This window comes from Leptosomus discolor, chromosome 1 (genome assembly GCF_034619465.1).
Source record: "Leptosomus discolor isolate bLepDis1 chromosome 1, bLepDis1.hap2, whole genome shotgun sequence".
In the NCBI taxonomy this organism is placed as follows: Eukaryota; Metazoa; Chordata; class Aves; order Leptosomiformes; family Leptosomidae; genus Leptosomus; species Leptosomus discolor.
This window is the reverse complement of record NC_141391.1, coordinates 98,149,239-98,164,838: the sequence shown is the minus strand read 5'-3', so window position 1 is coordinate 98,164,838 and position 15,600 is coordinate 98,149,239. Positions and strand designations below refer to the sequence as shown.

Below are 15,600 nucleotides of genomic sequence, written 5' to 3'. Positions count from 1 at the left end.
GGTGGAAGGACTTGGGCAAACACTTCAACTTCTTGGTGCTGGGTACAGTTGTGCTGAAAGGGGACATCTAATGGGCTTTCCCTCCATATTTTACCTTAATATTTTACAGCCTCATGAGGCAGGAACTGCAAGGGCATGTTAAAAGGACTGATGGTTCTTTTAAATCACTGTGATACAGTGAAGAAAGGCCCTGTCAGTTCCACAAATAACTAAGCAGCAGTAATGATCTTTTGCAGAGTTACCGGACGCTGAAGAACACAAACAAAACCACCACCACCCCAATTTGATTGCACTGTATGTAAAATCAATTCTTTTTAGGAGTTGCAAATTTCAGCTTTTGACTCAATTTTCAGGGCTAGCTTAGGGCTGCACGAGAGTCTGTATGCTGCTTTGCACTTAAGAAACATGTACGGCTCCTTACCTGCAAACACGTGCCTGGCTGTGATGCAAAATTACAGTGACCGTGCAAATGGGTAACCATAAAACTATGCTGATGTCCAGACCACCGTGGGGAAAATCTGACCTGGAAAGATATAAATAACAATACCAGCAGTACCGTGTCCAGAATGTAGAAAAGCACGTGGGTGATTAATATTGGAGAACCCAGGACAACACCCATTCAAATAAAGCATGCTAAAAAAACAAGACGTTAAAAATAAGTGAATAAATTCTGCCAACTGAATGGTGTGTCATCTTTGAACAGTTTTTCTTTTTGTTTTCTCCCTGTGCTGGTGCAGCTGTTCGTGGGAAAAGTAGCTTAATGCGGCTACTTGTTTCAATGCAATGAAATGCAGACAGATCCTGCAAGACTTCCAGGCAGAGGCTAGAGATGCAAGCTATCCTCAAATCAGAGATGATGGCAGAGGGAAGGTGTTCACCACCTCCAGCAGGCAGCTTGCAGAGAAGCCAGTGGGGACTTTTTGCGCAGATATTTGAAGAATAACTCCTCATTGTTCCCATACTGACCCTGTATAAAGAGCATTCACACAAAACCAATATTATTCAGGGATTGCTGTCTGTCAGTCGTTCTTTCTTGTTCAAAGGTTATCAATTGCACAAGGGGGGGGGGGGGGGGGGGGAAGCGGTGTGACAGATAAGGTGTGTGACAAAGAATAAACCGCCTCAGCTGACCACCACCCTCCCCAGGCGGCAAGGAGTCTGCCCAAATCACTCATGACTCACCCCGAACAATCACTACTCTTGCAAAACCGATCGCTACGCTTGCAAACTGATTTCCTGAAATGCTTGGCGGACATGAACAAGAGGTAACCCCATGGACTGCAAGGGTACGCAGGATGTGAATGCGTTCACCTATTTGTAAATACCTGCACAGCATGTAATTAAAAACCTTGGTAATGGGAGGAATTTCTTGCACTGCTGGCTTCAGCAGCAGCAGCAGATGTCTTGTGTCTGGTCTGTAAGGTGGCAGTGAGCTTTAACCTTATTAAAAACTGAGAGATTTTTGCAACCAAATGGAGAACAGTGGAGGGGGAAGGGACACTGGGCAAAAGCCCTTTCCCCATGACAAGAAGACATCCTCTGGGAATGGGGCAGGGATGTGCATGAGGCTGGGGACTCACCTTGTGCTGGAGCTGGGGAGCCCTGGCAGCCGGCTGGACCCAGAGCACGCAGAGGCGTGGGCACCCTCGCTGCTCAGGGACGGCAATTTCTGCCCCCCTCCCCCCGGCTCGGCTGCAGTAAAATCCCTGGTGGAAGAGGTGTGTGTTCACTGTCACACGCTCAATGTTACATCTGGAGCCTCCGTCTACCATTTCTGGTTAACACCTACCTCAGAAAACCGGGGGGAGGCAAGAGGTGTTGTTTCCTAACCTTGGTGCTTGTTGCAAGTGACGAGTTTCTCAACTCTGAACTGCAAAGCAAGCACTGCAGAAATTGCTGACTGCCCGAAGGTGACTCGACTTGATGCCTCCTGTGGTTTTCCACGTTGAGTGGGAGCGCGTGGTGGCTCTTGCGAGGCCCTGTCACGTCTCAGTTTGCAGTGAGTGCTCTTCCTCACCCAGACCAACCCTCAGGTTTACTGCGGTTTGCTGCAGATCACGCAGGCAGGCAGCAAAACTGCTGAGCACGTCGGCTCTGTGGGGTGGGTGGTGGCCGCAAGGGTCGTCCTGCCAGCGGGGACAGGATGGGGAGCTTGCCACGTGTGGGTCAGGCGCCTGGGGGGGACTCCTTCACCATTAAAGGTGGCCTTCTCCTCCCTTGCTCCCCTGTCCCTGCAGCAGCCAGTGCAGGACCAGGGCAAGGAGGTATCCCGGCTGCTCCAGCTCCACGCAAAACGCATCCCCTTTTGTCCCCAGCACGTCCCCTTCCTGTGTTCTCAAACTGCCCAGTGCAAGGTCCTGAACGAGTGGGACCCACTTAGTCTCCAAGAGCCCTCCAGCCTCAAGAAAAGTCCCATCCCACTCCCACCTTGCAGCTACCAGCGGAGGGCCGTCGGTGGGGTGGCTGTGCCGAGGGGGACAGTGTAGTCACTCTGGTGCCTTTATTCCCCAGGCTCAGCTTTGAGGTGCGGTGGTTTTTCAGACGTGCTGAGCTCTCACGTCTCTGGCCAAGGCTGACCAGAGCCCTGGGCAGGGTCAGCCTCTGACAGCTCCAGTCAATGGGGACCCTTGTTTAATCTTGAAAAGCAAATTCACCTGCTTCCTCCAATCTTTCTCTAACCCTTTGCCTGAATCTCATCCACTCACCGTTTTTTTTGCAGCTGAATAAAATCCAACAGAGCAGTAGAGAGGAATATGAAAAGAAGCTGGGTGAAATGTTTAAGGTTTCTGGGTATACCCGGAGTCAAGGTGGCCAGAGAGATGCTTGCCTGGCCCAAGTAACGCCAAATAACGCATGAGGAAAGTATATGAGTGCTCATCAGTAAAGTTTTCAATAGTTTATTGGTAAAATTTATTTTATTAAACACCTTGAAGGAACATAATTAACACTTGTTAACATCTCAGCCTGATGAAGCTGTCTTTTTTATTACAGTCTCCCTGTACATCTATATATGTGTATATGTAAAAGCGTTCAGAAGATGCAGTTCTGCCATATCCTATGTCTCCAGCAGTGGTAAGGGGAGAGCAAGAGCGAGGAGGACACAGTCACTGACATGCAGTTTGGGGTATTCCTACTGAACCAGGACACAGCAGGGACCGACAACAAAGTCAGCTCTGCGTAACTGATTCATCGAGGTGGCTGTGAAAGATTGACCTTGGACTGCCAACATCCTTAGATGAGTCTTCAAGGCTTTGCTCTGGAGGATGGAGGCACAAGAGGGGTTTGCCTCCTCCTAAGAACACAGCCACGTGCTAACCCATCTACTCCTCCCACCTCAAAAAAAGCCTAGAAAGGAGGATGTCAGCCAATCTTCTGATTTTAGTCCCACCACTTTGAATTTGACAGAGTTACAGGAAGAGAAAACCTGGCTCCCAGGAGGAAGTCTATCCAGCGAGCTATATAAACTGACTATATAAACATAAATGCGTACAAATGCCCAACCATCTTACAAATAAATAAATAACTGAATTGTTTCAGGTACATATGAGCAGCAAGGTAACCTTTCATAGCCCACCGCCATGGAACAAACCTTACAACAAAGAAAGCTCACCCGCTATAGATGCTTTGCCCTGGCGTATAAATGACATACAATGCAGCATCTCTCCAGCGCTCTGTGGCACGGCCGTATTCATCGCCAAGTCCGACAATTTGAAGCACTTAACGCTTTTCAGGGAGGATGCCCCACAGTGCAGAAAGCCTTCCGCTGCCAGAGAGGCTCCCCTGTCCTCCTGCCCTCAGCCGGCAGAGAGGAGAGGTTCACTCCTTGCTCTCTCTGCCACTGCACTGCAACCGGCCCCCATGGATGGGGCAGGTGCAAATTTGGGCTCCCCGGGCGGTGACGGTGCCGGCGGGCACCGCCATCTCCTCCTCGTCGTAGCAGACGCAGCGGGGACAGCCGTCGGCCACGGGGCTGCCCACGGCCTGGCAGGTGGGGGGCAGGCGGGGGCACAGCGGGGCGCAGGTGATGTCCCCGCTGGGGTGGCAGGTGCACAGCTTGCGGGCAAAGTCGATGTAGAAAGAGCGGCCGGAGGGGACGTGGCCGCTGGCGAAGCCTTGCATCTCGCAGTCGCTCTCCAGGTAGGGGGGACAGGCACAGGGTGGGGGGCAGGGAGGGCAGCAGCCCCTGGTGGCGGTGGTGGTTGGTCCCTCCACGTCCCTCTCAGAGCATGGGGTGCAGGCGCTGGGGTCACACGTGGGTTTCGGGGATGCACCACAGAGCAGGAGGCAGGCGAGCGACAGGTGAAGGGCACCGGCGAGAGCCATGTTCTAGGGAGGAAAAGGGGGAGATAGGCACAGGCGTCACACTGGGCGTGGGGACACCAAACCCCCAAGGTCTGGACCCCGCCTGAGATTCAAAGTGATTCAAAGGACGCAGGCACCTCTCCCTGACATGCCCATTAGCCGTAGATTTGGTCATCTGCAGCTTGTTGGGATCAGGGTGGTTTGCTCTAAAACATAAAGTCTTGTGTCCAAAAGCTCATCCTGGCTTGACCGACACGTCCTCCACCTACCAGGTGTTCAGATGGCTGCAACATGGGCACCAGGTTAGTAAGGTCCACGTTGCAGCACACACTGAGCTTTGGCACGGTTGCCCTGGCAGCAAATGGCACTCGTTCACCCCTATATTGATGCTAATAATTTACATTTCAGTGAATAATTGTTCCTGGGAGGCATTTGGGCTTGGACACATGAAGGGCTTAGAGAAGCACTGTCTGCTTTGGTAGCTCATGCCGCAGCCACTGCTGTGATGGGGACCCTGCTTCTCCATGGACTAGGTCTGGGTGTCAGCTCCCAGCCCCTCACACTCCGCCGCTGGCCACCTGGCAGCTCGCTGCCTGTCTTTTCCAGCCACCTCACTCCCTCACAGGAGGCCAAGGAGGTCACCTCCTTCTTGTTTCGATTTGTGAAGCCTTGGCTTTGTAAGGAAGATATTTCAGCTATCGGGCACTCCTGTGTGACTCACTCTGCTCTTTGCCTCTTTTTCAGCCAGTCTGTTTTCAAACGGAGTAATTCATGGGTGCGAAACCCCCTCCCCGTGCCTGCTCCATCTTCCATTTACACCTCCTAGGATGCACAGCACCGCCTCACAGCTCATGCTCTCTCCCTCCTCCATTTTAAGGCTGAGGACACTTTTTTTCAGACTCCCAGCTTTTCAAGACGTTACATTTCTTTAAGGGCAGCGTTTCAGATCCCTTCCCTCTGCCTGAGTGACTTTACATCCTGCTGTATTAAACACACTTGCTTCCCTCCTGCACTGAGTCCTTCCAGGCTGGGTCTCTTCTCTGGTTGCCCCAATGCCACCTTTGATTACAGTTATATCATTGCCTTCATGATGCGTATTTTATAGCCTCAGTTGCCTACGTTTGCAGGCATGCAACTGCTTGCAATTGCAGTTTCTTTAAACAAAATCACTTTCAAATTGCCTAACTACAAATAAGAAACTTGAAAGCATGAACTCCATCCATCTTCAGTTTGAAAAAAGAAAGACTTTGAAGCTTTCCAGTTTTTAAAGCAAATTCTTGCTTGTTTAAGTTACTGGTACAGTAATTTTATCCTTGCTGTACTGTTCTGGCCCTTCATTTCACCCACACATTTTAATCTACTGGTTACTTTATCACCATTCCCAATGGACTGATCCCTGTGCTGAGCAGCACAGAGCACAGACCTGTTCCCCGTGGAAAGGCCTGCTGCTTGGTGAGCACCTCCCTTCCACAGCCCCAGGCTGAGAGCTCCCTCCCAGCTGATCCTGGATTCAGCCACCCGGTTCTTCTGGGCTTCACACACAGACAGAGCAGGGCACCTCCATCAGACACCGTTAAGTCAAAAGTTTTGCACACCCAGACCTCCGCCCAGCCCTGGCAGTCCCATTCACCACCAGAACCTCTGACCCCTCCTAGCAATGAAATCGGGCTTCTTCAACAGAGCCCATTTCCAGCAAAACCACAATATTGAGATTGTTGTTGAGCAGCAGGAATAGCCTCCTGCTCAAGCCAGGCCACTTTTCCTGGTGAAAATACTCATCCTTCCCCTTAGTTTTGGAAAATAAGGCTGCGGGCTTCCCTCCTGCCCCACTCCATGTCCCCATGGGTCCCGGCCGCAGCCGTGCCATGAGGCACCGTGCGGTGCTGGTTACCTGCGGGGTGGCCGGGCAGGCGGGACGAGCGTTGGTGTGCCGTGCGGGACCCTGAGCAGCGTCTCTGGTCTCCGCCCTGCAGCCCACCCAGGCCCTCTATTTATGTGCTGCCGGTGGTGGCTCCACAATGAAACACTGGTGGGGGGGAGACAGAGAAGGCGGGGAAGCCTCCTCCGTAGCTGGGCAGGGCTAACAAGATGTTTATCTTGCTAGTGGTGTTGGTTTAGTCAGTCTGACCGCAAACTAATCCAGCACCTCTCAGTCGTCTGCTGGTCTGTCATCTCTCCCCACACCCCTCTTTGCAGACTTCAGCCAGGGTTTCTGAAGCGTCAGCATCCCCTTGCACTTCTCAGACTGCTGGGGGCACAGATGCCAGTGTCCAGAGGGAAAGCAAAATGATTTAAAAGCTCTAGTGAGGCAGCACGGGTGGAGGGCAGCCAGGTCTGGGTGATGCACCCCACAATGCTTCCCCCCAGGAGCTCAAGGTGGGCATAGACCTTCTCGGGGCACATGTTTTATCCTTGTCTCCATGCAGCTTCCTGGGGCAGGGCAGCCCTCCCATGCTGCATGCTTGACACACACCATTTGAAGTGTTTCAGGCCCTGCATGGGTGTTCTCCTCTGGATTAAGCTGCAGGGAGCTAAGGCCATGTATCTCAGTGGAGGAGGTTCACATGAGTTTCACGTGCAGGCGTAACCCGTGTGCCCTGACTGGCATAGGCAGCCCAAGCTCCTCCAGGGCCGTTTGCTCCCTGCTAAGAAAAAGTCTTAGCCTGATGTACTAATGAGCTCATTGGAAATGTGCCCCCCAACCTGGCAGAGCAATGGGATGAAAAGCAAAGGTATCTCGCAGCAGATGGGATGGTGGAGAGCAGCAAGAGTTTCAGGAGCACATACTCCCCCACGCACACAATCGCACACCCCTCGGAGCAGGCGCTGTTTGGAGAAGAGCGTGGGCCGGTGCTGCAGGACCAGGGTCCGTCTCCTGCACCAGAGCTGGGCACCACACTCAGGGCAGAGGGATGGGATGCTGCCCGGCGCTCGCCCTCCTCCCACCACCCTCTCATGGCTCCTCCAGCCTGAAAATCCCGTTCCTCTGGCAGATGCATGGAACCCCCATGCCCACAGAGCCTGAGAGCGCTGGGCTGCGCTGAGCTGGGCGGCCACCTCTCACTAGAGACATAAAATACTGACAGGGCCTCGGCAGTGCATGAAGCAAAATGAAGTTGAAAGACCAGTTATCTGAAGGGGGTTGTCAATGCAGCCCTGAGGACGTGGGGAGAAGGGACAGTGGGTGAAACACTTGGCTGTTGGTCGCGCTGCTGCCACTGATGCTGTGTGCGGGCGCCTGTTTACAGGTCCTGTGGGGATTTCTGCAGACAAGGCAAATGAAACCTCCTCCCCTGTTTGCTGAGGCCATTTCCTCTCTGGAGATGTGGCAGGCAGGACAGCAGCAGCCGGTCCCTCTCACCACCCCATACACCCAACCCAACACCCCAGGGGCTGGCGGGGTGGGGGTCTGCCCTGAGTGTGTGCTGCAGGGCCCATTTGCACCCTCAAGGTCACGGTCTGTGGCAAACTACAGCAGATGCAACACTGACATCCCTGGCCAGGGCAATGCCCCCATGGGCAGGGGGCCCTTGGAGCACAGCCCAGGTGAAGCAATCCCAAAATGTCTGGAGCTTGCACCCAACTTTATTAGTTCCCACACTCATAGTTAACATACAGAAGCCCTTGTAAATATTCGTAGTTAACACAGCAGTTACTTCACCCTCTGCTGAAGTGCAGCTGCCTGCCCCATAGCCTGCCTACAGCTGGCAGCTACAGCCCCACAGCACTGGTGCTGCTGCTGCTGGGAGCACTGGGGTTCAGACGTAGGTGTAGGGGCCATGTGGACTGAGAGGAACTTCAGGGCACCAGAATTCTGGGCAGTGGTTACGTGCCGTCAGCCTGTCATCTGGTTGGTTTTTCTGAGAGCTGCCACATTTTTCATGCCCAGGAGAGTGCACAGCCCCACAGGCTCAGCGTGCCAGGCAGCAGCCTGCTCTGCAGGCATTCAGTTCAAATGTGTCAAATAATGTATTTGTTTCTGTCCAAACTCACAGTAACAGAACATCTTTCGCATCAACATGCGCGGTTTCTGAGAGGACATGGTTTGTCCCCACAGCCTTGGGCACTGCTAGAGCAAAAGAGGAGCTGTCTTAAGCTCTTGTTTGCACACGCACACACACATGCAGCAGCAGCCTGGAGCTCTCATTCCTACTTTGAAGGTCTTGGGTGTGACCCAGGCATCCTAAAGCTTCCCTAACCCCCTGGGAGAGATCTGCCCTGCATGCAGGGACTTACTTCCATGCACACGTAGAAGAGGTCTCTCTGGGGAAGGGTGGCAGCAGTCTCCAGGCATGGGCAAGTCACCCCTTTGAAGGTGCCCATGTCTCTGTAGCAGCCCAAGGAGCTGTCTCAATGCCTGACCTTAAAACTGGTGAGCTGCCTTTGGGACAAGAGCTCTCCCATTGGGGTTCTTGCATAGGAGGTGGGGGATCTGAGGGTTGGAGGGGAGGGTCCCAACTCCCAGTGAAGTGGAGCTCCCTGCAAAGAGAGGTGTGCCAGTCACTGGCTGTTGTGTGGAGGCAAATCTCCGCTCCTTCTCTTGCAGCCATGTCTGCTGCACAGGAGGACATACTGCAGTTAGGGGCATCAGGAAGGGTCTGGCATGCCCCAGGTTTCAAAGGGATCCAGATTCAGACTCGGTTCTGGGCTTCATGGAGTTCTGGGGCACTTTAAGTCTTATTCATGTGAGTTTGGAATACATGCGTGGACTAATACCCTTCAGTTTGCAACAGAGTTACTAAAATAAATACAGTACAAGAAGGTTGAGCTAATTGGTTTTTACTTTTTAGACAAAAATGGTTATTACTCAAGCAAAAATTCACAGAAGATCTGGTATGGCTTGTGTCACTCAGGAAACATGACAGCAGAGACACTCTTCCTAAATATAAATACGTCAACATTCTATAATTTAATAAAAGTCTTGTACAATCTAGATTAGATTGAAAGTACTGACTAGCCACTTAGCAGCAAGCCAAAATATAAATTGGTTGTTGCCACCTTGGAGCAGCTCCCAAGACTTACGGAAAGATTGCAAAGTTCCTCACATCTTTTGAGAGCAACTCCTGCAAACTGAGTTTCAACGGTGTTTCAGGTTGGTCCCACAGCTCTCCTTTCACATTTGCTTTCATTTATGTTTTTTGCAGCCATGGCAAATGGCTGTTCTGACCTTCATTTTCAGTTCCCGGAATATAATACTCTGACAGCAAAATTAAGATCAACCTCTCCTTCCTCTCTACCCCCCAATAAAGAGCTCTCAGGATGCATATTCATGAGATGACTGTCACAGGACATGGGGATGAAGCCATATCCGATATCCCAGTTCCTGTATCATGAGAATGAGCCTTTACTTCTTGAAGAGGTTCGGTTCACTGCCTACTCCCGTGGGACTGTGCACGAGACAGCCGGTCCCACCAGCTCCCCTAGGGCTGAGGAAGGTGCTTTCCAATGGCCAGTCGCCGCTACTGGAGCTATTGTTCCCCACCAGCCCAGCACCTCATCCCCCTTGCCCCTCACAGCCCTCCGCTGTCCCTTCCTGTCCCTCATGCCTGTGCCTGTCCAGCTCCCCACCTTTCACATACCAGGGTGCCATGCCCCACCCCCTCCCCTCCTCATCGCTCCTCCAGGGCTCTGCCTCTCCCATGAGCCCCTGGGGAGGGGAGGAAGAAGCAGCCTCCTTGGCCCCCCAAATGGAGCTGGGGGTGAGATGGAGGGGTGGTCTCCTGTGGGGTGCCTGCAGCCCCCCCTGCAAGAGGTGGAGAGGGGCAGGAGGGTGCATCCGTGATGTGGCTTGCCCCCAGCCCTCAAAAAGGTTGGAGCTTCTCATGGTGGAGACAGGCTCCAGCCCCAGTGGGATCGGGGCGACCCACAGCAGCTACACCATGGGCAGTGCATAGGTACCTACTGCTAACGAACACCCCAAACCCCCACCTGCTAAAACCTGGGCAATAACAGCCTTCCCCTCCCTACCGGCCACATTACCTCTCCAGCCCTGGGAAGCTCCGTGTAACCACACATGGCTATTAAACGCAATTTCTTTAGTTATCTTCTCTTTAGTGACATTCTGGGTGGCATTTAGCAAACAAATGGTTATTACATTACAATTTTTCACCTAGTCATTTTGAGAAACTATCAGCTGGGTTAGACCAGAAAGCACCCTCGGCCGGGTGCTTCAGGCTCCGGGGGGGCAGCTGGCCCTGCTGTCGGAGCGGAGGTGGGTGCAGCCAAGCTGCTGTGCTGCTGCTTGTCATTTTTGCTGACAAAGGTGAGGAGGTCCATCGCTGTGACTACACCAAACACCATCTGCTTCATGAAGGAACTGCCATTTCCATTGACTGTAAGCAGAGAAAACGCCAGTTTAGTGGGAAAAGAAAAAAAAAAAAAAAGCAAAAAGAAGAAAAAAACCCCCACAGCTCTGCAGAGGCTGCTATTTGTTTATTAAGAGAAAAATTTAACAGGGACAGCAGCTGTCTCTGCTCTGCCTCAACAGAAATGACTGATGCAGCCTCGGTCGGGTTACTGGAATCACGTCAGGGAGGCTTTAGCTGCAAATAATGAACCCTTTACCAGAGCAGGAAACTTAATTTCCCATTTGTTTTTACCCAACCTCTGTTCCAGTCCTGCTTCTATCACAAAACTTTTCAGGCCAAACTAATAAGACTCTTTAAGAGCAGCAGTGAGACACTTTCCGCTCTGTTCTCATAATGTCCTACATCACCATTAATAAAACAGCATCACAACAACTGCTTTAACTATCTGAGAAACATTTTCTTAAATAAAAATAAAATTAGCCACCAGAGCCCAAACACAAGATAAAATGCAGGCTCCAAAGGTGTGGGAAGAAAGTAATAAATAAGGGGGTAACTGTGGATAAGGAGGTAACTGTGATGGCGTTAAAACAGCAGCTCTGGAAAAGAAAACCAGAGCAAGAGGCACTACATAGAGCTGGCTGATATTTTTTGGTAGGCACCATTTAATTTGCAGGTACTATTTAATTTATACTGAAATGTGATACAAAATAGATTTTCATTATTCTGTGACAACATAGCTGAGAAAAGAAATTCTGCCTGGCATTACTTTTGGTGAGAGAATCAGAAATGTGCACCAAAGGCAGTTTCGAATGAGAGACTTATGTCTGCAACGTTTTGTGGGACCGTGGCTGGACTTGGAAGCTAGTTTTAGAGCTGATGGGGCTTTGGGGCAGCAGGCCACGGAGATACAAGCAGAGGGGCTGGGATGTTTACGCACGATGGGTTTCAGAGGTCCCAAGTTCAGCAGGCAGCCCTTTGCTGATAGTCCATACAGTGCACTATTGCATGCTGCTCACCACAGGAACACCTTGCGTGTTCAGTGTGTAATCCCAGAAAATCAGTATAATTGCACCCTTCAGCTCTAATTTAGAAGACCTAAACATGGGTCTTCTGACTGTTTTTTTATGTTGCTAACATTTTAAACACAGAAACTCCCTTGAGATAAGAACAAATTTGTACTTCTGGAAGTTTTACGGTGTAATTGTGCTGGAAAGGTGTGTTAGGTCAGGTTTGCAGAACAGCACCTGCCACCATACCTGTTTTGGTCAGGGGAGCAATAAGGTGTGATCCCTGCTGCCATCAATGTGTCAGCAACCCTTGTGCTGACGTGGTCCTACTGCACGTGACTCTACTGAGACAGTTTGCTTCACCGCGGAGGGGGTGGCTGTACAGTGGTTTGAGAATAAACCAAAGCTGCTGGTATGGCTGCTTTGTTGGACTCGTCTAATGGTGCTCCCAAACTGGCAGAGCATGCCTATATCCAGCCGTTGTCCAGGTAAGGCTCATACAGAGGTGCCTCAGACTGCATGCATCAGTGTGCATTGTGCATCCTGACTCCCTGCTCCTGTGCCCCTGTCACAGGGCTTGCTCATGGTCCAACGCATTTGTTTTCAGCTTTCTCAACTTACCCTGGACCTCCAGGGTAGGTGTCTGATGGCACCTAACAGGAAACCTCCCTTAGCATATCAATTTACCCAGACCCCCCAGGGCCCACAGACATAAGAACGTCTCTTGGCTGCCTCTCCAAGGGTGGCAAGTGGGAGCTGGGAACAGGGGTGTTCAGAGAAGATGGCACTGCCTCAGGTCATGCACAGCAGAAGGTCTTTAAGCAATGGGATGCAAACTGTGTAGCTTCTTCCCTTGCACTTATACACCTGCATTCCACCTAAGCTTTATCTAATGTGCCCAAATGCTCCTTTTGACCTTGCCCTTGGGATACTGAGTCTACTGAGATCCCTTACTTCCCCCTTGTTTCCTCTGCTGCCCACAGCCAGCAAGGCAGTGACTTAAATTCAGGGTCAAGAGACTAAACGAGTACTAGAGGTCCACCTTGGCTGTCAGAGGGACCAAATTAAATCCCATAATGAATACCTTTCCATCCTCAAAAGTGGGTTTCCATGGGAAACCATGAGCTGAGGGGAGGCAATGGAGATGATGGGTGCTTCATCATCACCCCTGCATGGGGGGACAACACAGCTCCCATGGCCAGGATCTGGGAAGTGCTCCCACAGGACACACATCCAGCAGTGTACTGGTCCCAGGCTCCTGTAGTTAAGACTTCCCCCCTCTCCCCTCATCCCTGTGGTGTCAGGAAAGGAAATGGGTTGGCAGTTCCAGGGCTTTGCAGAGTCATGGGACAGAAATCCTTCCTGCAAAGGCTTAGGGGCCACGCATGTGGAGCAGCTGCGCTTATACCTGCCAAGCTCAGTATAAGAATTTCCCTCTCCCCTTTCACACATTCATGCAAAGCCCGTGCAGTGCTTCTGCAGATACCTACACTGCATTTGCTCGTGTACAACGATAGCAAAATGGTCATTCTCCAGGATGCAGGAAAGTTTCCCAAGGCTGTCCTCCAGGCCAATCTAAACAGGACAAAAAGAGGTACTTTACGTTTCACTTCACATTTAAAGGACAGCAGTGCAGAGCCTGGCTCCTGCTTCTGACAGTAGCCGTGAGTGGGCAGGGTGGCATTCAGATGGACCAGAATCGGGTGCGCCTCACATACCCATGTTGTTTTTGGGAGATGGGAGGGGACGCAGGCAACCTGTGAACCTGGCTTTGCTGTAGCTGAAATACAGTGCTGCCTCCCCCTCCCAGCCTAAAGGGCCTCCATGGGCCAGCATGAGGTGTTGGCTCCAGCTCCCCTAAAACACCATCCATTTACCTCACACCATCTCTGGACCTTTGATGGCCATCCGACCCAGGCGGACCCCTGCACACCCACAGGACATGGCCTGTTGCCCCAGCCCTGCTGAGCCCTGGCAAAGACTGGGCTCTGATTTCAGAGCGTGCTGATCGCCCAGTTGGACAAAATCCTCTGCTAATGTGAGATTGGGGGTGGATATTCATGCGCTTTGCTCCTGGTATGAAAGCTCTCATGTCTGAATGCCACAGGCTCAGCAGCATTTTTGCAGGTGCCTGTCCTTACTCTCATCTCCTTGCGGTGTCCATCACCCTGCCCACGTCTCTCTACCTTCAGCTCTCTGTCTTTTCATTGACCTCTTTTCCCAGCTCCTCTCACACCTCAGGGTGGTGGTGCACCTCTCCCCAGCCCTGGACAATGGTTGACACCAGCCACAGCCTTAGCGGTACCTTTGAGAACTGGTCATAGATAACCTTCGTAACAGGGTCCGAGAACTGCACATTTCCAGCCATCACCGAGGTGAGGGTGTTGCTGAGAGTCACCGTTCCCAAAATACGTCTGTAAGGTAACACGGAGTTTTCCAAAAGGTCAGACCCAAGGTAGGGCATACATTTTATATAGGGGCTGAACTGCTCCCCTTGAAGTCAGTGACTAAATTGCTGCTGCCGTCAGCAGAAGGCACCAGCTTTCCCCTCATCTGAGCAGGAGAAGAAGATCCTCCTCCTCACCTAGCTGTTGGTTTAACAGTAGTTAAAGCCTGGTGTTGCAGTCTAGAACTTAGCAGCTGGGAGAAGGAAGACCTGTGGGCCCTCCTGTTGCTTATTTGTGTGGGTTTCCCACCCAGCCCTCACCTCTCCTCTGACCTCCCTTTGCCTGTGCACCGATTCAACCTCCTCCAAGTCTAGTGGGCACTGGATTTGGCTTTGACTTTAACTAGCTCATTACAGGGAGTTTTCTTGATGAATCTTCACAAGGAGGCAAATGATATTTTTGAAATACACATCACAGAATCCAATGCAAGAGCCCCATCACTGGATTGGTAAATCGGACTTTCTCTTGAGCTTCATCATGGCTGCTTTTCCCATGTGAATGGCCATCTCTGTAATAAGTAAAAATAGTTACCCTGATTCGGCAACAACAGGAGCTTGGTCGTATCTCTTCTCCTGAAGGATCTCAATTGCCTTTTGACAGCTGACTTCTGGGAGGAGAATGAGGGGCGCTGAGAGATTCAGTTTCTGCACCTTGATGTTCCACCACCTGTTGAAAGACAAATGGCAGCACCAAGCTGTTACTCTCTGCTGTGTGGCTGTGGGCCTTGCTGAGGGAGGCAAGGCCAGCAGAGATGACACCAACCATGCAGAGATAGTCTGCCTGCCTACAAAGCTTGTCCCGCTCCTGTTCCCCATGCAGTAATGCTACAAGTCCACCATGACCAGGTCTTGTTGAAACCAAGCTTTCACTACGCCCGGTGTTCATACAACTCCAGAGGCAGGGCTGAGGCCAGCAGTTGGCAAGGCACTGAGCTGTCCTGAATCCAAGGAAGATACTGAGGGCTTCACTTCAAGCTTGTGAGTGGGGACTCCTACCAGTTTTACTTCTTTAGTTTGCAATCTTGGTTCTCAAAATGCAGCATTTGCAGCTCCTCCAGGAGAGAGCCTGGCAGAGGTGCTTGTGTGACTTATGAGGGACAAGATATGCTTGTTTGCTGGGGACCACAGGTAACTCCCAAGTCATCTCAGCCCTTTATCCTTGCAGGAAGGCAGGGCAATGCTGGAGGCTGGAAGGGCCAAGAGCAATTCTAACCAGGCACAAGAGGCCTTGGAAATGTATTAATTTTTCAGGAAATATTTTGCAATAACCTTTGGTTGTAGTAACCCAAAGGAGCAGATGACATCAATAATACCTGCTGTCTTTAAAGTGAGACTAGGCAATTTCTAAACAACCATCTGGCATCAGCAGTTTGTCTGTGATTCCCTGCCTTGAGGGTACTCTTTCTCCATGGAGTCCAAGAGACAGATGAGTTGGTCATCTTTTCTGGCCTGCAGCTCTGGAAGGTGAAAATTTACTGTTCTCTGCCTGAAAAGACCTCCAGAGCTGCTTGAAAGCCTGCTTGCTACAGGAGGGACC

General features: G+C 51.4%; 2 protein-coding genes across 2 annotated transcripts in view; both read right to left on the bottom strand.

Moving 5' to 3' along the window:
* Window positions 1-3,816: 3,816 nt before the first annotated feature.
* On the bottom strand, window positions 3,817-4,323 carry LOC147416262 (fibulin-2-like). Its single transcript, XM_086477447.1, has one exon. The coding sequence runs from the start codon at window positions 4,321-4,323 to the stop codon at window positions 3,817-3,819; it is 507 nt and encodes a 168-aa protein (XP_086333573.1).
* A 2,128-nt stretch (window positions 4,324-6,451) lies between these two features.
* Window positions 6,452-15,600, bottom strand: part of LOC104351143 (cystathionine beta-synthase) — a 28,396-nt gene continuing 19,247 nt past the window's right edge. Inside the window, exons 13-19 of the mRNA XM_086482186.1 lie at window positions 14,596-14,730; window positions 13,923-14,031; window positions 13,108-13,192; window positions 10,533-10,634; window positions 7,249-7,342; window positions 7,102-7,177; window positions 6,452-6,550 (exon numbers count right to left, since the gene is read on the bottom strand). Of these exons, the coding sequence (XP_086338312.1) occupies window positions 6,452-6,550; window positions 7,102-7,177; window positions 7,249-7,342; window positions 10,533-10,634; window positions 13,108-13,192; window positions 13,923-14,031; window positions 14,596-14,730 (700 nt within the window). The remainder of the gene's footprint in view (window positions 6,551-7,101; window positions 7,178-7,248; window positions 7,343-10,532; window positions 10,635-13,107; window positions 13,193-13,922; window positions 14,032-14,595; window positions 14,731-15,600) is intronic.